Source organism: Fukomys damarensis, unplaced genomic scaffold (assembly GCF_012274545.1).
Source record: "Fukomys damarensis isolate Sample0158 unplaced genomic scaffold, DMR_v1.0_HiC HiC_scaffold_1, whole genome shotgun sequence".
Taxonomy (NCBI): Eukaryota; Metazoa; Chordata; class Mammalia; order Rodentia; family Bathyergidae; genus Fukomys; species Fukomys damarensis.
In genome coordinates this window covers 30,377,163-30,400,151 of record NW_022900913.1, presented here as the reverse complement: position 1 = coordinate 30,400,151, position 22,989 = coordinate 30,377,163, and the positions used below count along the sequence as shown (strand labels likewise).

General features: G+C 32.9%; 1 protein-coding gene across 7 annotated transcripts in view; it reads left to right on the top strand.

Moving 5' to 3' along the window:
- Positions 1–22,989, top strand: part of Rictor (RPTOR independent companion of MTOR complex 2) — a 122,723-nt gene that overhangs the window by 91,630 nt on the left and 8,104 nt on the right. For 4 of the 7 annotated variants that reach the window (XM_010607748.2, XM_010607750.2, XM_010607755.2 and 1 more), the window contains 10 exons: positions 5,695–5,804; positions 6,248–6,335; positions 7,886–7,978; positions 8,442–8,548; positions 9,009–9,238; positions 11,079–12,087; positions 12,367–12,438; positions 14,357–14,534; positions 15,200–15,284; positions 16,964–17,197. In XM_010607748.2, coding sequence (XP_010606050.1) covers positions 5,695–5,804; positions 6,248–6,335; positions 7,886–7,978; positions 8,442–8,548; positions 9,009–9,238; positions 11,079–12,087; positions 12,367–12,438; positions 14,357–14,534; positions 15,200–15,284; positions 16,964–17,197 — 2,206 coding nt within the window. The remainder of the gene's footprint in view (positions 1–5,694; positions 5,805–6,247; positions 6,336–7,885; positions 7,979–8,441; positions 8,549–9,008; positions 9,239–11,078; positions 12,088–12,366; positions 12,439–14,356; positions 14,535–15,199; positions 15,285–16,963; positions 17,198–22,989) is intronic. The other 3 variants (XM_033760350.1, XM_033760376.1, XM_010607756.2) reach the window with 3 other exon arrangements.

Here is a 22,989-nt window from a genome sequence, read left to right as displayed (position 1 = left end):
AATATAGTTACCGGCCGGGGATTTAGCTCAGCAGTTCGGTGGCCTGCCTTGCAAGCACAAGGACCCGAGTTCAATCCCCGGTACCCAAAAAAAAAAAGAAAGAAATATAGTTACCATAATTTCTTTTAATCTTGGATCCCTTATATGTTACATAGACTCCAACTTTGCATGACCTTTTTATGCTAAAACTGAATAATTGTTTTAAATTAAGGATGGTTGAAAACAGTTGTGCTTAAGTAGATATAATCATCTAATTATGCTTTTTTTTAGGATGGTACTTTATATAAATCTCTGAACAAAGTTGCTGTCATAGATAGTAGGAAAACCTAAGCAAAGAGTAGTTTGAAGATTATAGACAACTTCTTAGCTTCCCTTTCCCTAGTTATACTTGTAGTTCATTATTTTGTTTGTAGCATTTTTAAATTGTCAGGGCATCTTGGAAACACTTGGTCAGAATTATTTATATCACTATAAATTATTTTTAGATATCCATCATTTAAGATCATTTTTAATCTTGTGATTTGTTCAGTTATAAATTATTTATATTGTCTATTTTAAACTATATTCATTAGAGATTCTTATTACATGTACTGAAACTTGAAAACATGCAATTTCAGGCATGAGTCCTTTCAATAACTGATGAATTGGGTAACTAATATATAATAGTTTTATTTCGTGAAGCAGAAGATAATTAAATCAGTTACCAAAATAAAATTGATTGCCTTACTGGAAATTATTTAGCATATTTTTTGGCACTGATTTCAAATTGTAGATATAAAATATAAGTACCATAACAAAAGAATATACAAGTGCTTAAGGAATATAAAGGAGAGATTCATTATTCTGCATTAGGGATTACCAAAAGAAATACTGGACAGGCTCAGTGAGGGATTATATTTGAAATAATCTCAAGGAGTAAGTAGGCAAGTTAATTATGAAAATAGTATTCCAGTGGGGAAGAATAGAAGAAATCTGTATGGGTCATTGAAATTTTATAGTTTTTTAAGAGAAAGCCACATTCTGGGGGGGGCAGGACTACGAGGGGGAATGGCAAAATGGTTCTAATTAGAGCTAGGCAATGGAAGTATTTGTAAGTCATAATATATCATATTAAGGGATTCAGTTTTGCAACATTAATTAGTCTATCATATGCAGTGATTTGGAATTTTAAATATATCACAGCACAGTGTGCTTTAGAAATGCCACAGGCTGCAGTATAGGAGTAGAAGTGTGATCATCAAAGGAAAAATATAGGAATATTGACACTGGTTTATAAGCCAGAGTTGATGAAGGCCTGAACTTCAGTGACATTGGGGATGGATTGACCAGGAACTACTTCCTAGGCATTTTTTAAGAAAGTGGACATGATTAAAATTTGTAAACTGAAGCCACAGTTAATAGTTTACACCTGTAATCTCAGCGTTTTGGAAGGTTGCATCAGCAAGATCACAAGTTTGAACTCAGCCTAGGCATCTCAGCGAGACCCTGTCTCACAGTAAAAAATAAAAATAAAAATAAAAATGGGCAGGTCATATAGTTCAGTGTAAAGGCTGTGGGTTCAATCCCCAGTACAGTTCCAAAAAAAAAGAAAATAAATTGTGAACTAATTCTGTACAGCTAATGAAGGTTCCAACCTGACTTACAAGGTTTCTGATTTAATGAATAAATATATAATGGGTCATCCTTAAGAGATGATTACAAAACTGATTTACAGTATGAGGTTAATGAACTTTGGTTGTTGAACTATGTTGGCTCTGAGATGGCCAAGTAATGGTATACAAGGAATATGGAAAATGTAGCTCTGGAGTTCAGATATGTGTTGATGGCAATCATGTGGAAGTAGTTGAGACCTGAAGTAAACAAAGTCACTAAAGAAAGAGATGACAAAAATTTTTTTCTTAGGAAACACCCTGACTTAATAAGGGAAAGAAGGACAAGGACAGTGAGAAAAAAATTATCACACTAGTGTCATTAAAGGATGATTCAGGAAGAAGAGGTCAGTGCAATCACAGAAGATGAACACTAGGAAAGAGGTGGTTAAACTGGATTTTTAAGTCATTTATGAATTTTACTAGACTGGTTTTGGCAAAAAGTTGCAAAGATGTGAATTGTAGTTACAGATAATTAGGTGTAAAAATAAACACTATAGTCAACTCTGTTTAGAGAAAGGGAAAGCAATTTAGTGATTGCTTACTGTTGGACTAAAGTGCTTTTCAAGTATTCCATTTAATCCTCACAACACTCCTGTAAAATATATTATTTTTTGTTTGTAAATGAACATGTTGAGGCCAAGAATAACATAATGGATCCTAGGTTGCAGAGTTTGAAAATAGCAAAAGAGAGGCACTAACCAAATTCTTTCTGAATCCAAAGCCCATCTTCTTTCTCTGTTTTAAATTTCCTTCAATAGCTTCCAGAAGCTATGCCAAGAAGTAGGCAGACTGTTTAAATCATATTTCTGTTTTAAGGAGGAAGGAGGTGAGAATATATTTTGATCAAGACCTAGAGGCCAGAGAGACTAACAGTAGGAGAGGGAGATAGCTGATGAAATGGATCTCTGGCAAGGGAGAGGATGGAGCTGGAGCACAGATGAAGAGACAAGTCTGTAAGAAATAAAGACAACTCTTTCCCTCAAAAAGGTAGAAGATCCCACAGAGGCCTATGCAAGTCAGTTTGAAGACAAGAGAGGAAGTCTTTTAACACCTTTCCATTTTTTAGCTCATCTTTCATAGAGCTGACTTTAGATATCTGAACTTCTTGAGGCTATTAGAGTGGGCAGAAATGATACTGGTACACTCAGACATCCTTAAGGTTCCTGTAGATGCTGGTGTAATTGCAGTAATAGAGTGTCTAAGACTGATTGCCTCCTCTTTCTGTACTTCAGAGGAACACCACTTCAAAGTACTTTCTATCAGATTGATCAGTTCCAAATTTTTTGGTTAAATACACATACTTTTCATTTTACTCCTATTTTGTTGAGACAGTTTATATCAAAGAATAGTATTAAATTAGAGTGGGACAAACTGAACCCCAGGGCAAATAGAGTATACCACCTTTTTTTGTGTGATTTGCTAAGCATAGTTTTTGAATTTTAAAATGATTTAGGGGAAAAAATAAAAAGAAAAATATTTTGTAACATGATAAAATTTATATTTCATTGTTTATAAAGTTTTGTTGAAACAATCACTTCTTCATTTATTTCTATGGCTATTTTCTTTTTAAAATAGCAAATTTAAATAGAAGTAACAGGCATATGACATGATACTCTCTGGCCTTTTATAGAAAAACTTTACCTATTCCAGATATAAGTAGTGATTTTCGAGGTGAGAGATTTACGATAAATACATTACCAAATACTTCATGACTCAAAGCCTTGTAAATAATCATTGTTGACACCATCACAATGATGATGTGATTGGGCATTACCTCTCATGTTTACATCATTAACTCTTGCTCATTATGACTTTAGTAGTTGTATTGTTTTGGAGAACATTTTATTTTATATTTACTTTTAAAATTCTTTGATATTTTCACTGACTCTGAGTGTATTTGGAAGACATTGAAAGCATAAAGAAGTACTCTTCTGTTTCACTGCTGTATCTCTCACTTGTTCTCTGTTATTTCTTCCTGCTCCTGGATGAAATGTTGAGCATATCTCTTAGCTCTTCTGATAAGTTAGCAAACAATTTGTTTGTTTTTCAATGTAATAAAACATCAAGGCCAGCATAATATTAAAATCCCACTCATTCTGTTTAACACCTCTGTCACTAAACAGAGGCCTGTTATAGACTTATAAACTACAATGGAGGAGGTTAGGTTTCATCACTTTGGTGCTCATATTCCTTCTTCATGTACTTAGCTGCAAGTTTGAGGCTAGGTTTGGAGTAGGAAGAGGGAGTTAAGGATCAGGAATAGTCTTGCTCAGTTGCTACAAATGTTATATTGGGTTTTTAGGTCTGAGTGTATCAAGTTTCTTATGTTGAGTTTTTGACTTGAAGGCTACTTTCATAGAATCAGACCTCACATCTAGTTATGTGTCATTTATAATTGCCTTCATGAGGGCAGTGGCTCCTCTGACTGCCTACTTAAAATTCTGCTGATAGCTAGAGGTTGACCCTCAGTTGCAGGGATATGGGGGGTTTCCTTGCCCCTCTGATGAATCATTTTGGGAAGAATTTCAATATGATCCTTGCCAGAAACTCAATGCATTTAATAGCCATAAGCCATACCCTCAATTTTTTTTCCTTCTAAATGCTACTGGCTGAAAGATTAACCTGGCACAACTTGTGAATATAACTAATCCTAAAAATTACATGTGATTTTATATGCCTTAATTAGATTTTTGTATTGAGATTTTTCACATGTAAAGTATTATAATATTTTATTAAAACCTCATTATACAAATATAAAACTTAAAAAATAGAAAAAACCTTTTAAAGACTCTTTGAGTGTTAAGGCAACTCAACCAAATTGGAGCAGTCTAAATGGTTTAAAATGAAAAAAGTCTGTCAGCCAGGAGTTGTGATGCATGCTTATAATTCTAGCACTTGGGGAGGCTGAGGCAGGAGGATTGTAATTTGGATCAGAACCTGAACAATTTAACAATTTAGTGAAACTGTCTCAAAAAATGAAAAGGACTGGAGGTACTGCTCAATGCACCAGTCACTGGGTTCATTCCCCAGTAATAAAAAAAAAAAAAAAAGAAAGGAGACTGAGGTATCTCTCTACTCCCTTATTCTGTCTTTTCTGAAGGTAATGTTTATTAAACCTTTTTTTAAATTCAACTAGATATGTACATCTATAAGAATACATTTTTTTAATTTTAAAATGTAATTGGATTATCTCAGTTTACAAATATAGATAGAACTCAATTTAAATTTTTCCATCAAGCAATATATCTAATAAAGATTTTGAGTGCAATACATTATATTTACCTCATTCTTTGTAATATCTGCATAATGTCACCAGTCCTATATTGGTGGACTTCTGGATTGTACCCAACTTTTTAGTTTTTTTAACAATTTTCATTGATTATTCTTCCATATATATTGCATGTTTATGAAGTATAGTCATTGGATGAATTTCCAAAAGTATAATTGTTAAAGGAAAAGTATATTGGAATTTGATTACTAGTAAGCACTTCCAAATTGCTTCCCAAAGTGTTTCCTGAAATTTTTTCTTGCAATTTCAAATGAAGAACTTTCGTAATTATGATGGCAGTGTTTTTGACTCATTTTAAAGCATTTAATTAGAACTTTTCAGATGTTAGATTTTGGTTTTACATTTGACCTTATTTAAATCAGTGGGAAATGATGTCCTACTGAAAATTGCTAAAATGATAGGATTCAGTTAATTTCCATTTTAAAATTTCTAGAGCATATCTTCAGAGTTTAATAAGAAAATTTGAATGATAAAGAGGATACAAATAAGATGAAAAAATTTACTCCCTTATTTGGACCTCATAATATTAGTTGAAGAGGGGAAAAATACAAGCAGAAAACTTTGGGATATGATAGAGTATTTTCATTTGTAATACACTTACTCTTACCTTTCCAAAAAGTTCTTCATTCCTAACCACATTGTTTTAATTTTTCTCATATTTAGACTTCTAACCTTTGCTAAGTACGTGGCATAAATTTAGTGAATGTCAGTCATTATGATATTGCATACAGTTAAAACAATACTACCTTTTAGGAATATAATTCAAAATATGTTGACTTGATTGAGGAACAACTTAATGAAGCACTTACTACTTATCGGAAACCTGTTGATGGTGATAACTATGTTCGCCGGAGTAACCAAAGGTATGGTGCAGTCATTGTGGCAATTTATTACAAACCTCAGATATCAAATTTAAAATCAGCTTGTAATATGTCATTACTTTTAAAATTTTCTGAGTTCTCACATACTCTTTCATACACAGGTCAGGAAAAAAATCTTTGTACATTAATTGCTGAAAAATTCCATTGGAATTCATAACATATTAAATATATTCATTGAGGTAGCATTCATGTCTGCACTACTCTCACTTAAGTCTGCTTTTTGGCTCCTGTTCTCTTAACAGTACTATAATACCTGACATACTATTATTTCTCCAAAGGAATCTCCATCTTCCTACCTCTGTATTTTTATTTAGACGGGGAAATTATATCTAATTTTATTTATTTAGTACATTATTAATAGTCATTTTTAATTAACATGTTTAAATGAGTCATAGTAACTATCTGAGTTGTCTTTGTTGTACTAGACTACAGCGTCCTCATGTCTACTTACCTGTACACCTTTATGGACAACTGGTACACCACAAAACCGGCTGCCATTTACTAGAAGTACAGGTAAAAATAGTTTGCTAATTTTAAATCACTATGATATCTAAAAAATTTTAATGTTGTAAAAGTGTTGTCATTGCAAATACTTCTCAAAAATTACAAAAGCAGTGACATAATTGTTTTTGAAGTCATCTATCTTGTAATTGACTTGGGCATTCTATATTTATAATTCTGAGAAATGTCATTGGCTTGTGTGTATTTCCCCATGTCACCTTTTGAATAGCTAACTTTTAAACAGGGTGAGCTAACCAATATTGGTCTCAAGTTCTTTCCCCTATAGTTTGTTGGGAAAATAAAAATCTCCTTAAAAGAAAAACTAATTCTTTCTTACTCTCGTTGAAAAATTAAATTGAACCTGTATTAGGTTCAGTTATCCTCAGTGGGCAACAAGTACTAAAAACCTTGTGAGTAATTCGCTATCATTTTATAGTACTATGTGGAATATACCAGTTATAGATAAATAATTGTTCTTTGAATATGTATGTACACTACATTTATGGCTATGAGTGCAACTAGCTATTTTCAGAAAAATATTTGTAGAAATACTTGTTTGTATGAATAATAGTAATCTATCAGTTTGGACTCCTTTTGATTCAGTATTTATCTCAGTAGCCCAAAGTGTTTTTATGTTTATGGAAACTGTTGGCAAGATAGCTTCATGTTAACATTTGATAATAAATTCACTAAAAATTTAAATGAGCTCCTTGTTGTCTTTACCTACATAGTATGATAAAATCCAAACCAGGTATAATGGCACATGTATGTAATACCAATTACTTAGGAGACTGAAAAAGGAGGATCACAAATTTGGGAACAGCTTGAGCAACTTAGTTTACTGAAACCCTATCTCAAAATAGAAATCTGATAGGGAAGTGTGGAGGGGGGGGTGAAGGGAAGGCAGGGGAATGGGGAAAAAAATAAGAACCAAGATACATCATGTAAAAATACAAGATCCCAATGATGAGTATAATTGTATTGTATACCTAAAATGTTGTACCAATAAACTTAATGGAAAAAAAAAAGTCTAAAAAAGGATGGGGCTCTAACTCAGTGGTAGAGCACTTACCTAGCATGTGTGAGGCCTCAGACTCAATCCGCAGTACCACATATACACAAAATGATAAAATCACAATTATGACTTTTTATGATGCTAGCATGAAACTTTGTCAGATAATACTATCCCTATTTTAGAAATTGGGAAATAAAGGCATGGAATTTTCTTCCAATTTTTTTTTTTTTTTTGGTACTGGGGATCGAACTTGAGCCCCTGCACTTGCGAGGCAGGCTGTGAAACCACTGATCCAAATTCTTAGCCCCCTTGGCATGGAATTTCAAATAACTTTCAAGACCCCACAGCTAATGTTAAAAACTAGAAGATGAACTCAGATCCTGTGCCTTAATGCTGCCCTCTAAGAAATTTTGCATAAAATTACTTCATTATTTTAAATGGGCAAAAATGAATAAAAGTAAATCTTAGAATATGTTTATGATGGGATAAAAATACATTACAAACTCAGTATAATGTTACTTATATGATTTATTTTTAATTTCTCCAGAATATTATAACAGAACTTTGTCACAACGTTCGTACACCAGATTTGGATAGATGGGAAGAAATTAAAAAACTGAAAGCATCTCTTTGGGCCTTGGTTTGTAATAAACATTTATGTGAGATCTTTGCAAGTTTTAGATTTTTTTCATCTTTCCTGTAATAATAAATTCATTAAAATTATTTTATTTCTAACTCATTCTTAGATTATTTCAGGACCAGAATTGTTCCTGTCAATTTAAATACTTTTATGTTGTAGAAATCGATGGTTAAACTTTTAATTTTCATAGCTCTTATGTTTTTGCTAAGACAAATAAAATATTAATTTATTGGTAGCATTCTTTTTTTTTTTTTTTATACTGGGGAACGGACTCAGGCCCTTGTGCTTGTGAGGCAGGTGGTGAAACCACTGAGCTAAATCCTCGGCCCCATAGCATTCTTTATTTGAGGATTTTTTTTCAATTTTTTCTTCGCATAGATGGGTTTAAATTTTTTCACGGTAACTTATCAAATCATTTTATGACTTACTCATTTAAGTTCATTTAATATGTATTTTCTTTCAGGGAAATATTGGCTCCTCAAATTGGGGTCTTAACTTGCTGCAGGAAGAAAATGTGATTCCGGATATCCTAAAACTTGCAAAACAGTGTGAAGTTCTTTCCGTCAGAGGGTATGTCATTTAATCTAGACATCTTAATCCATACATTTTTATTCACAAGTAGTTGTAAAGCAAAAGTATTTTATAATTTATAATTGTTCGTTGTCATGATATATTTAAATATAGTAAGTTAAATAATTCTTTGTTTAATATTAGCATTTCATTTTTATTATAATATTGAAGTTTACCTTACAAGTAGGGAAATTGTGTGTTCAAATAGCCTAATAATTTAATAGCCCAAATATTCAGATTAATATTAGAAAAGCATAGATAAGACTTTTTTGCTAATAATTGCATTGTATTCTTTTATTTTGTTGTAATTGTTAAGTAAATTTGCATAATTTTTATTGCTGCTAATTTATTCCTAAATAGTTTTAATAATGTTTTTCATAAACAGATTTTTACTGGCTTTTAAGTCAAAGTCAAATCTCAACTTGGAATTATAAATGATCATTACATTTTTTATGTGTAGGACCTGTGTATATGTATTGGGGCTCATAGCCAAAACCAAACAAGGCTGTGATATTCTAAAATGTCACAACTGGGATACTGTGAGGCATAGTCGCAAACATCCGTGGCCAGTAGTTCCAGATGATGTAGAACAACTCTGTAATGAGCTCTCATCTATCCCAAGCACCCTAAGTTTGAACTCAGAGTCAACCAGCTCTAGACATAATAGTGAAAGTGAATCAGCACCATCAAGTAAGTATTGTAATAAGCTTACATAAATATAGCCAATATTAACATTTGAATTTTTAAATTTCAAAACTTAAATATATTTTTTACATTTTAATTTTCCTAAGGTAATTATTTGGCAGAAATTACCTCCTAACGAATGCCTATCTTTACGCAACACAGAGTATAGCCATATCCTACATTATTTGCTCTCCTTGATTGCTAAATAACTTTTGGAAAATCCTATATCTGGTGTATAAAAAGTAGTGTGCGAGCAGAACCAGTTTTCTTTTTTGTCACCTGAAAGAGACAAATCTAAGTATTTATTGTCTATTTTTTACATTTAGTCAATCTTTTTACTCATTTTTCAGATATAGAGATTGTTGATCCAGAATATATTTGCTAGAGGTATTACATTCATGTCTTTATTTTTGAGCACAGTACTAAATTTTAAAATAGTGGAGGGTTTGTGAATGTAGGTTGTTAGTCTTAAACCATTAATCAAAATGGACGACTTCTTGCCTAGTATGCCTAGCATGGGTTTCATTCCCAGCAAAACATACACAAACACACACACACACAGAAGTGGTAGAATTATCAAAAGATAAGATGTCAGAAATCAGTTATATATAAGAAGTTTGTGATTTCAAGCTCTCTGCTAAGTGATACTAAGTGTACAAAATTTTAAGATAGGATTCTTTTAAGGTGATAATGCAACATTTATTGAACCATACTTTACCAAATCTAAGAATTATAAGATGTACTGATACGTTATGTACCACTAAGAAGAAGAAAAAAATGCCTATTAATTGCATACCCCCAGTAACAAGGTGCAGCTTGACTTTAGAGATTTGAATGTAAAAAGGCGTATCTTAGAATGGAAAATATTTAGAAATACAAATTTGCAAGTTCATTTAGGATTTTACTTTGCCTTCTTTAGAAATATATTTGAAGAAGTTTATAATTATTCAACATAAAACTTAAAATTGCATAGATGTCATTAAACACTGAGGCTGAGTTATTAGAGTTGGGCAAATGAGTTTCCTAGTACTTGAAGCAAAATGGAATGTAAACATAATTATTTTAAATGGGTTGTGACTTGGTTCTCTGTAAATATAGTCATTCCTCCATATCTGGGGATCTAGCACCCCTTCCTTGTAGATACTGAAATCTATAGATGCTCAAGTCCCTATATAAAAGGATACTGTTTCTGCATATAACCTACTCATACCTTCTTGTGGTTTTTTATACCATATTTTACATTATTTATACCTAATGCAAAATAATTATTTAAATAAGTGTTATACTGTTTAATGATATTCATATTTAAGGAATAATGACAGAAAAATGTGTGTATATTTAGTATAATTACTTTTTTTTCCTGAATATTTTTGACCCACAGGTAGTTTGTCCATATTGTCAGAACCCACAAATACAAAGGGCCAGTTATATATTTTATAATTTGGGAAATCGCATCTTAAAAGATTAATTTTTTCTATCACTATGTAAAGTAATCTGTACGAACTAAATGAGCATCTATGCTCAAATCTCCTTTTCTTTAATTTCATCCCAAATATTTGAAAAAATCAAAAGAAACTTCATGTAGGCTATCCTATGATATGTCAATAATTTTTCTTAGGAAATTAGATACCTTCATAATGACATCATTTTACATTTTATTCAAATATAAACTCTAGGTATCAAGGAAGTGGTTTTTATATAGCTCAGTGGCTTGGTCTTTTTAAATTGTTATCCCCCAGATGATTGTTTAAAATTTAAAAAAATTTTCCTAAAATGTGATGTCACTAATAGTTGTCATGAATTTTTCATTTTTTATATACTTTAATTAATGACCCTTTATTTACAGGTATGTTCATAATGGAGGATGACCGGTTTGGCAGCAGCTCAACTAGTACATTTTTCCTTGATATCAATGAAGATGCAGAGCCTTCATTTTTTGATCGACCTGGACCTATAAAGGATAAAAATTCATTTCCTTTCTTTGCTTCTAGTAAACTTGTGAAGAATCGCATCTTAAATTCACTTACTTTGCCTAATAAAAAACATCGTAGCAGCAGTGATCCAAAAGGAGGAAAACTGTCATCTGAAAATAAGACAAGCAACAGGCGAATTAGAACACTTACGGAGCCCAGTGTGGACTTTAATCATAGTGATGATTTCGCACCTATATCCACAGTACAGAAAACATTACAATTAGAAACTTCATTTGTTGGGAATAAGCACATTGAAGACACCGGTAGTACCCCAAGTATTGGAGAGAATGACTTAAAATTCACCAAAAATTTTGGTATAGAGAATCACAGAGAAAACACAAGCCGAGAAAGGTTAGTTGTAGAAAGTTCCACAAGTTCACATATAAAGATACGTAGCCAAAGTTTTAATACAGACACTACAACAAGTGGCATAAGTTCAATGAGCTCAAGTCCTTCACGAGAGACAGTAGGTGTAGATGCTACAACTATGGACACAGACTGTGGAAGTATGAGTACTGTGGTAAGTACTAAAACTGTTAAGACAAGCCACTATTTGACACCACAGTCTAACCATCTGTCTCTCTCCAAATCAAATTCAGTGTCCCTGGTACCTCCTGGTTCTTCTCACACACTTCCTAGAAGAGCACAGTCTCTTAAAGCACCCTCTATTGCTACAATTAAAAGTCTAGCAGATTGTAACTTTAGTTACACAAGTTCTAGAGATGCCTTTGGCTATGCTACATTGAAAAGATTGCAGCAGCAAAGAATGCATCCATCCTTATCTCACTCTGAAGCTCTGGCATCACCAGCAAAAGATGTGCTGTTTACTGATACCATCACCATGAAGGCCAATAGTTTTGAGTCCAGATTAACACCAAGCAGGTGAGCAAATGTATATTTAAAAATAAAAATAATGGTTTTATTTTAATTTTCAAATGTAGGTCAGGTTTAACACTAAATAAGCCTCAGAACACCTATTAATAATTGTTTATTAGAGTAAGTAAGGTTATAAGCTCCTTGTTACCCGATATGATTTGAAATGGATTCTTGCAGCTGCGAGGGGGGAAAGCAAAACTCCATTAGATCCTGAAAATAAACATACATGCTTTTCAAGAATATACAAGTCACAAGCTTTTTTTATTTATTTCTCGCTTCTGCAAGGATCGATTTTAAAAAGAAGTATGTCGGGGGGATCAGGAGCTTAAGACCTACAATAACAAACAACCTTTTCAGGTAGGTCAATTTAAGGCTCCAAAAGTTGACCTTTTTTTATTATTATTATTTTTGTAATAACTGAAAATTTCAGTTAAATTATTTCCAGTTTAAGTATATCTAATTATATAGGAACCAAATAAACACTAAATGGACTAACTGTTCTCCAAAACTCAGTAGGAATTCCCATATTTAATTATATCAAACTGTTCACAGTAAAAAATAAGGCTTTATCTTTAAATGGGATACAGTATTAAATTTAATTATTGCAGAAATTTCAATACCCATGTTTTTGTTGTTGGGCCAGAACTTTATTTAAATTATTCTCTCATATCTATTTAAATGGATTATCATATGTCAACTACTTAGAGTACTGTGGTATATAATAAGATTCAACATTAGCTTGTCTCATGTTAAACTCATAATAACATTAAATAGTCTTGTTTTATTGACCCTTTTAATAGAGGGATTGCTGATAACAGATAATGGATTTTAACCCCTCTTGTAGAATTTAATAAATTGTGTAATATCTTACTTAACTGGAACTCACTAGCTTTGATAATCTCATCCTAGAGCAAAAGCTAGGTATAGCTCTCAACAGCTCATGGTTATGAATTTATGAACTTTGAATTTCTGGGCTTCACTTTCCTCATCTAGTAGAGACTGAACTAGATAAGTGATTTTAAGCTTTTATATAGTTGCTTTTAAAGGGAGAAACTTTCACAAAAAGATTTCTATGAAAACTTAATGTGTAGAGTACAGAAAAATGGAGCTACAGTGGTTAAAATAGGAATTGGGAAAGAGAATAACCCGGTAATTCTTTCCCTCTGCTCAATAACCCTTGATGAGTTCATGGAGCCAGAGAAGTATAACAGTGCACTTTGAAAGCTTCTGGTCTCTTATGAAATTGATAGATTTCAGTTAGGAATGGGTTTTGGTGGAAATTAGGAATTTTTTTTTTTTTTGCTTTGTTAATCTTAATAGCTGCTGTCATTGAAACATTTATTTTAGTTTGTGAAATAGTTTTCAGTAGTATATGTATACAGACACACTGCCAAAAACATGAATACATCAGGAAAAGAAAAACTTGTATAAATACTTTAATATAAATTTATTGAGACAACATGAGATTAATACAAGCTGCCTTTGTCCTGTACAATTAGAAGCTACTCAAAGTTGTGGTCATTAGCTGCCAGACACATATTAGTAAGGTGAACTGCTTGAGTCTGTATATGTATTTTTTGGCAGCCTATCTGTCTGTCTCACTCACGTCCAGAGAGATGTGAACTTTGGATGGAGCTTTATATATATAAAGCAGATACCAATTAAGTGTTTCACATATCTATTGCATCAATAAAAATATTTATGACAAAATGTCAGTGTACTGTATTTGTTACAGAATGTAATGACCTGTAGAAATACTAGACATCAGTGCTACATATATATAAGGCTATCTCTTATAATGCAAATTATATCATTTTACTATATTATGTATGCCTTCTGTGTTACATAAATGTTATATTGATAATGAAAGCATTTATTACCACAAAAAATAAGAAATTGATCTTATTTTTCATAAATGTATTAAATTGTGTTAATAGACATATCCTTATCAGTGTAAAGATAATTCTCAAACTGTACCTCTGTCTAGGTTGGTTTCTTTACTTATAGATGTTTACTATAATTGCCTATTATTAAAACTTTACCTGAGAGATCATACCAGTTGATTTTGGTAGCAGTCAATATTACTGGTAACCTTTTTAATGTATATCATTCTATAGCAGCTTATGTTTTAAATTGTTTATATATTCCCAGTTAATAAGACGCAGCTAAGCATTTCACTAGTTACTTTTCTGAAGATGAGAGTGTAAGTTTTTTTTTTTATATGGTTAATATTACAAATCAGGAAACTAATGCAAGTTTTATTGTGGTATTATAGGTTCATGAAAGCTTTAAGTTACGCATCATTAGATAAAGAAGATTTGTTGAGCCCCATTAATCAAAATACCCTGCACAGATCCTCCTCAGTTAGGTCAATGGTGTCCAGTGCTACATATGGTGGCTCAGATGACTACATTGGCCTTGCTCTTCCTGTAGACATCAATGATATATTCCAGGTATCAGTTCTTTCCTTTTTTATATTCTGTTACTGTCTACTAGAAATTACATTCTACAGAGGGCACTAACTGTGGAGAAGATGAATTTATTTGAGGCAGTTTTGTCTAAAATTTTTAAGGTGAAAACTTAACTTTATCAAATATTCTATACTTAGTACCTGCAGATTTCAAGAACATTATATGCTCTCTTCCCTTAACCAGTTATCTGTTTGTTTGGTTAATTGCTATATTCTCTAGAAATTTAGTAGATTCCCTGCCTTGTTTTGTAGTTCCATGTGACTTATTTGTTGTTTTTTATTCTGTTTTTCCCATCTTACATGCCCTAGGTGATGTCCACTTGTATAAAGTGGTGTCAGTTCCATGAGACACCTTCAGATCTCTAGATGTATAGTAGTAGTAAAGGATACACATTTACTCAGCAATCTAAAGACATTTTAGATGAATGCTAAAATAGTTACTTGAATATTTAGGTTACCAAAAATACAATAAAAGATTTTGTGTTGTTATTTTCTTAAGTTTGGTAATTTAAACTTTAGTAAAATTTTGATTGTAGGCTCATATGCAATAGTAATTCTATTTCAATTATTTTTCATTTTATGTTCTTAATATTCATAAAGTAGACTTCTTTTTGTAACATGACTTATCGTGATTTATATCTATTTTAGGTAAAGGATATTCCTTATTTTCAGACAAAAGACATAGCTCCACAAGATGATCGAAGTACAAGAGTATTTGCCCATGATACAGGAGGTAATACATGGTCTTTGTTCTGATGAGACTCCTCTTTATATTAAAAAAATAAAATTCTTCTTTTTGATAGGTTGGTACTAACAATTCAGATATAGCCACTTTTGGGTTAATTTAAAAGTTACCCAAAATAACAGTGAACTTAAAATTAAACCATAATATCTTTTTTTCCCTAAGTTATAAATTTTTATTACTGTACACATTTGCAGTACCACATCTTTTTTTTCCTCATTGAGTTTATTGGTATATTCTAGGTATACAGTACAGTTACATTCATCATTGGGATCTTGTACCTTTACATGACAGGTCTTGGTTCTCATTTTTTCCCCTTGCCCCTGCCCTCCCTTCACCCCCTCCTCCCTTCCCTATTTACAGAAACCTTATTTCCATTTTTTTCAATTTCTCCTATGTTTTTTCTTTCCCCATATTTTCTTTCCCCTACCCTTCCCACTTCCCCTCCACCTTTAGCCCTTTTCTTTCTATTACACCTTGTCAATTATACCATTAGGCTCTTACAATTATAATTTTTCACACCAGAGAAACTATTCAGTATTTACATGTGTGACTTATTTATGTCACTTAAGAGCATAACCTCAATATGCATCCATTTTCCTATGAATGACTCTAATTTCTCATTCCTTATGGCTGAGTAGTATTCCGTTTTATAGAAAAACCACATCTTCTTTATCCAGTCTCCAACTAATAGGCAAATGGGCTGTTTCCAAGTTTTAGCTATTACGAACTGTGCCATTATAAACTTGGGTGTGCATATATCACTGTAGTATGATTCTTTTAATTCTTTTGGAAAGATACCTAGCAGAGGAATGGTTGGGTCAAATGGAACCTCTAATCCTAGTTGTTTGAGGTGTCTCCATATTGATTTCCACAGTGGTTGCCCCAGTTGGAGTAATTTTTTTTACTTTTCCTTCCCCTCTTCTCACCCCCACCACATTTCTTTTAAGGCTTTAAAGTGTTTTTTCAGACAAGTACTCAGTCTTTGAAGAAGATAAAAATCAGATTAGTAGTTTCTTTTTCTATAAAGGTAGTCCATGAAAAATTTATTACACTTGGCCTCATAGGTCCATGAACAGTTGTTTCAATGTGAGAAGAGATACAAAAATGTCCCTATAAATTACATGGTCTTTATTATAAACTATTATGCTTTAATGATTACATGCATGAGCCACGGGTTTTAGTTTCATAATCTGAATTTTTTGTAAACAACTACCTCCTTATACTTAGAATTATTGTTTTTCTTTAGGCCAAAGTTTTTTGAGACAGTATCTCCCTTGAATTTACTATGTAGTCCAGGCTGGGCCTGAACTGAGTGATCCTCTTGCTTCAGCTTCCTAAATTCTAGGATTACAGGCATGTACCATAACACCTTGTTACTTTAGGCAAATATTAAGGGTAGTTGAAATAATATATTAATTATAATTTCATTTTAAAATTTTGTGTTTGAAATTCCATATTAAAGTAATAAAAATACTTGTAGGCTTCAGTTAGTTTCATAATTTCAAGCAAATTTTTTTTCCTTCCTTGTTAGATATTAAGTCATAAAAAAGGTCTGGTTTGCTTCTATAGATTCCTTTCTTTAAAATTTTATAGTTTAATACACCTTGGAGGAGGTGTCTATTGATACAGTATTTATTGGATTATGTTTTATATTTACTTATGCACAGGTCTTCCATCTGGAACTGGAGGTCTTGTTAAAAACTCTTTTCACTTGCTACGACAGCAGATGAGTCTTACTGAAATAATGAATTCAATCCATTCAGATGCTTCTTTATTTTTAGAAAGTACAGAAGACACTGGATTACAGGAGCATACCGATGATAACTGCCTTTATTGTGTTTGTATTGAAATTCTGGGTTTCCAGCCTAGTAACCAACTAAGTGCAATATGTAGTCATTCAGGTGAGTGATATGTTCTTTGAGATTAATCCATCTAAATTTGAATCTGTTCTCTGAAAAGTCATCTGCCACCCCTGTTGATTACTCCCTTTTATTCTATTGTCACCACTTCATACTTTGGTTCATATCATTAAGCATCTCACTGTTGAAGCATTAGTATTTCAGCCTCTAATTTTACTGCTCATTAAGCATCTCCCTGTTGAAGCATTAGTATTGCAGCCTCTAATTTTACTACCTTCCAATTCATTTTTCACAGTATTGCCTAGGATTAACATGTTTATTCCATACTGGTTTTTCATGCCCAACGTACAAGACTTTTTGTGATCATCTGTCTAGTAGTTTTTGGTTTTTTTTTTTGTTTTTTAATCAGTCTCCTCTCATACTATTACTGAATGACCTGAAGTTTTAAACAACTTCTGGGCATGAAAACTATGTTTTTCCTGCTGCTCTTTATCTCTCCCTTTTCTCTCAAAAGATGCAGGTTCATACACAGATATACATGGTCCATCTGGTAGGTCCATCTTATCCTAAGTGTTAACAGTATTTTGTCTGCAATATTTTCTGACTCTGAGTCAGGTGTTGTTTATCTTTCCTCTGCTTTCATTGCCTTTGTGCATAAATCTCTTATGATAATGATAGTTATTATTACTTGGTTATTTTTTCCCCTTCAGTAATTCCTTTAGGGCATGATCTGTCATTTCTCATTTTTATATTTCTAATACCAAACTTTGTGCTAGTTTTTACAGTATAGACTCTCAGTCTGTATTTAGCAAATAAATAAAGTGGACCCAGATTGAGGTGTTTTTTTTTTTTTTCCAAAAATGAATAGTACCTTGGTTCACAAATGTTTCTGTTCACAAACAGTTCAGTTCTCCAAAAACATTTTGCTTCCATTGACAAACTCTGCAGCGGGTGACAAACCCACTGTGGCCATCTTCCCCAAAATTGTAAATTAAATTAAGTTTGTGAACTGAGATACCACCATATTTAGTAGTTTCAAATGCTTAGGGAAGTGAAAATCACTTAGCTAACCTCAGTACAACCTAGTGATGACCATAATTCTTTGCTTCACTTTTCAAATTTCTCTTTGATAATTCAGTGCTTCCCAGTTGATGGATTGAAACACAGGAGTTACAGAGAGGATAAAATTATGCTGAGATTTTGGTCCGCTAATGGTTCTGTGGGTTTGACAGATCAGTGGACTAGGCACTTCATACCATAAATAGCTTTGTTGAGGGCACTGACATGCATTTCTGCATATGATTATGTATGTTGTGTTATTATTTATTTATAGTTATTTTCCATTATTTGAAAAAGTATTAGACAAATTGCACACAGTAGAAAAGCTATTTATTTTGAGCTTTGGCTAGTGCGGAAAGAAACAGATGGATAGAGGATGGATGAGTGCTGAGATAGATGGATGAATGCTGGATTTGTAACAAGTACCACTAAGTAGATGAGACTAGCCAAATAATAGAACTAAATAGATTAAGGGAGAGATTTCTGAAAAAATTACTACTGATCTGTGATCTAAAGAATGAACAGAAGCTAAGACTGGAATAAAGCACACTTTAGACAGTGAAAACAGCATGAACAACAGTTCTGTGACAGAAGCAAAATACACCTATGTGAACAGACCTTAAAAGACAAAGGAAAAGGAGATACAGTTACAGGAAGATAGGTAGGTAGAGACCAATCCTAGTAGAGTCCTTGCTATACAAAGTGTAGACAGTGGATTAGCAATATCATTGCTGCCTTGAGGAATGTGAGAGGTGCAGAATCTGAAGCTTGTCATATTTACAGAAACAGTCTGCATTTTCACAGTACTGTCAACTTGATATGCATACTAAAGTTTGAGTGGACTGTAATAGGTCATAATAAGGATTTTGTGTGAGAAAAAGATGTCTTTATTATCTGTGACAGATTAAAAACTAATTCTTTACTATAGTGATTATTTTAAAGGGATGTCAGTTCCTGAACAGAGGAGATGTCATTCTTCACAATTTCAAATCTGGTAGTGCTAGTAGGTAAAAACATGATAAAGCTCCATCCTGGCAGAGCAGTCAGGCAATGGGAAGAAACAAAGGGCATCCACATTGAAAAAGAAGTCAGAGTATCACTGTTTACAGATAACATGATCTTACATGTATAAAAAGCTACTCAAACTAATAAATGAATTCAGCAGAGTTGCAGGATACAAAATCAACATATAAAAATCACTGGTGCTTCTCTCCACCAATAGTGATTATTATGCAAAAAGAAATTAAGAAATCAACCTCATTTATAAATTGCCAAAATGACATCAGACTCTAATAATAAATTTAATCTTAGAGATTATTTCTACAATCAAAACTATAAAACAGTGAAAGAAATTGAGTTCACACAGAAAAGGAAAAGCATTCCATGTTTGTGTTGGAAAAGGCAGTATTATAAAAATGTTCATATTACCCAGAGTGATCTACAGTCAGTGCTGTTTCTTCCAAAATAACGAACATTCTGCACAGAACTAGGAAAAACCATCCTAAAATTCATATGAAAATACAAAAAAATGGAGGAATCAAAATTTCTTGATTTTAAAATCTACTACAAAGCTGTAGTATTCAAAAAAGAATGGTGTTGACAGAAAAACAGGCATATAGACCATTGGAACAGAATGAAGTACCTAGAAGTAGAGCCTATGCTTATGCAGTATTTGATATTTGACAGAGGCTGACAGGCCTCTTCAGTAAATGGTATGGCGAAGTTGGATTTGAATATGCAAGAGAATGAGGGACGGGGATTTAGCTCAGTGGTTCCGCCACCTGCCTCACAAATGCAAGGACCCAAGTTCAATCCCCAGTACCAAAAAAAAGAAACTGACTTCTATCTCTTACCAGTTAAAAAAGTCAGTTCACAATATAAGAACTGAAACTACCAGAAGAAAACAGAAAATGCTTCAGTGCTCTGAAGGATTTAAGTAAGCGTTTCCCAAATGAAGATATAAAAATGACCAGCTATAAACCAAATGAACTGCCAACTCACATTGGTTAGAATGACCATTATCAAAATGACCAGGGATAACAAATGCTATTGAGAATGTGGAGAAAAGGGAACCCTTACACCATATGTGGGATTGTAAATTAAGTAGTATAATCATTGTGAAAACAGTGTGGAGGTTTCTCAAAAAATTAAAGTAGAACTACCCACATGATCTAGCTGTACCATTGCTGAGTATATGGAAATGGAATCAGTATGTTAAAAAGACATCTGAATTCCATGTGAATCTCAGCACTGTTCACAGTAGCCAAGAATTAGAGCCAGGCGTGGTGGTGCATGCCTGTAATCCCAGCACTCGGGAGGCTGAGGCAGGAGGATCACTGTGAGTTCAAGACCAGCCTGGGCTACATAGTGAGTTCCAGGTCAGTCTCAACTACATAGTGAGACCCTGTCTCAAAAAACCAGCTGGTAATTGGAAAAGGAAAATGTGGTACTTATACACAATGGAACACAATTCAGCCATGAAAAGGATAACATTCTGTTATTTGCAATAACATTATGGATAGACTAGAGGTCATTATATTAAGTGAAATAAGCCGGATAAAGAAAGATAAATACTGTATGATCTCACTCATTGGATCCAAAGGGGTTGCTCTTAGAGTAATTGAGAGTAAAATAGTGGCTACCAAAGGCTGGGATGAGAAGAGGAAGAAGGGACGTGTTAAAGTTGATCACAGGGTACTAAGTTCTAGTTAGGAAAATAAGTTCTGCTGTTCTGTTGAACAATGGAGTAATAATATAACAGTAATGAGCTATGTATCTTCAAAAGCTAGAAGAAAGGATTTTGGATGTTTTCTCCATAGAGAAATGATAAATGCTTAAGGAAATAGTTTTTTGCCCTGATAAAAACATTATGCAATGTATATAAATACATGCAGTTATATATCATTTTAAAAAGTAATTAAAATGTTAAAGCTCATAAAAGAACTAAGATAATTAGTAATACATTTTATTTTTTCTCTGATTAAATTTTTCCCATTTTAAATTTTTTATTAGTACATGTTTGTAGTACATAATGATTATATTCCTGGTATGGAGTTGGTACATGTATATAACACATCTTTAATTTTTGTATCATCCATTTCCTCTTCCCTCTCTCCCTCTTTCCTGTAACTCTTCATCCCCTTTCCACGTGAGAAAGATTTATCTTCCTGTTGACTATTATCTTCCTGTTTCCTATACAGTATTTAAGCTTGTGGGTCTGATTTATTTCACTTAACAATATAATCTCAAGGTACATCTATTTTTCTACAAATACTTCAAGGTTATCTTCCTTTATGACAGTGGTATTCCATTGTCGGTAAATACCACATTTTCTGTATCGATTCATCAGTTACTGTCCATATAGGCCATTTCTAAGATTAAGCCGCTGTGAATTGTGCTGATATAAATATTGGTATGCATATATCACTGTAATATGTCTCTAACTTTCATGAAGAAATCTAGAAGGTGAATCGTTGGATCAAATGGAATGTCTATTTTAGTTTTTTGTTGTCGTTCCAGGTTTTTTTGTTGTTGTTTTGTTTTGTTTTTTGAGATAGGGTCTCACTATGTAGTTCAGACTGCCCTGGATCTCACTGTGTAGCTCAGTCTGGTCTTGAACTCACAGCGATCCTTGTACCTGAGCCTCCTGAGTGCTGGGATTATAGGCCTATGCCACCATGCCAGGCTTATTTTTAGTGTTTTGAAGAATTTTGGCTGTAGATTAAATGTTTCAGTTAAAATCCGTAAAAAGACCAGTAGTGCACACAAATGAGAACTTTAGGGGAAAGATGAGATGGAACCCATCCACCTGGCCTTCTCTTTGCCCAAGTGTTGATTTCTCAGGAGGCCTCAAAATGCTAGTCATTTAGCAAACACTGAAGACCACAGGTAGGTGTGAGTGGCAGAGCAGTGAATTTTGACATCAAGCAGACTTGGGTTCAGAGCCCGGCTGTTCCACTGAGTTATTTCATCTTGAGCAGTCTGCCTCATCTCATTGAGCTGTAGCTTTTATTTTTGGTTAAGTCTGGGAGGACTTAAAAGTGGGAGTACACGTTTTGGTGTTATTTTGGTGTTTTGTAATGTGAGATTGGCATTCAATAAGTACTCAGGAAATAGTAACTCACATAGTGAATTGTTTATATTAGAAATAATTTTCTCTCCTAAATTCTGATAGTTCAATTTTGGTGATACTACTGTATTCCAAAAGAAAATCTTGCTTACTTTCTTTTATATCATCTGCTGCTAATGTAGTTGATTACAAAATATCAAGATAGAGCTCCTTACAAATATTTTAAATTTTTTTCAGAAATCTCAGCATTTTGTTACAGTGTTCTGGTATGAAAAAAAATTAGCTTATATTTTTTCTGTTGTATATTTGTTTTATTTTGTTTTGTTTAAACTGTTTATCCTTTCCCACATATGATGGCATTTAACTAAAGCCACCTTTATGCTGAGCTACTTGGAATAAAGAAAGCAGCCACTGTGTTTTGTTCAGGGTATGACCTGTTATGCTGCTTTCTTTATTTTTAATTAAAGGAGAGAACTAAGCTCTAGAGTATTAGGTAAAGAGAAGCAAAGCAAACTGCTCTAGTTAAGAAGCTAAACATCAGCCTTTTAGATTAATCCACTCAGTGTCTGCACAAAATGTTTTATCCAAATTAAAAATAATCTTGAAATAAAACATCTAAGGCTTTATGAAATACAGGTCCCTGACGATAAATTATTCCCAGTCTACTATGCACAATTTTGCCTTCCATCTGTGTTCATTTCAACAG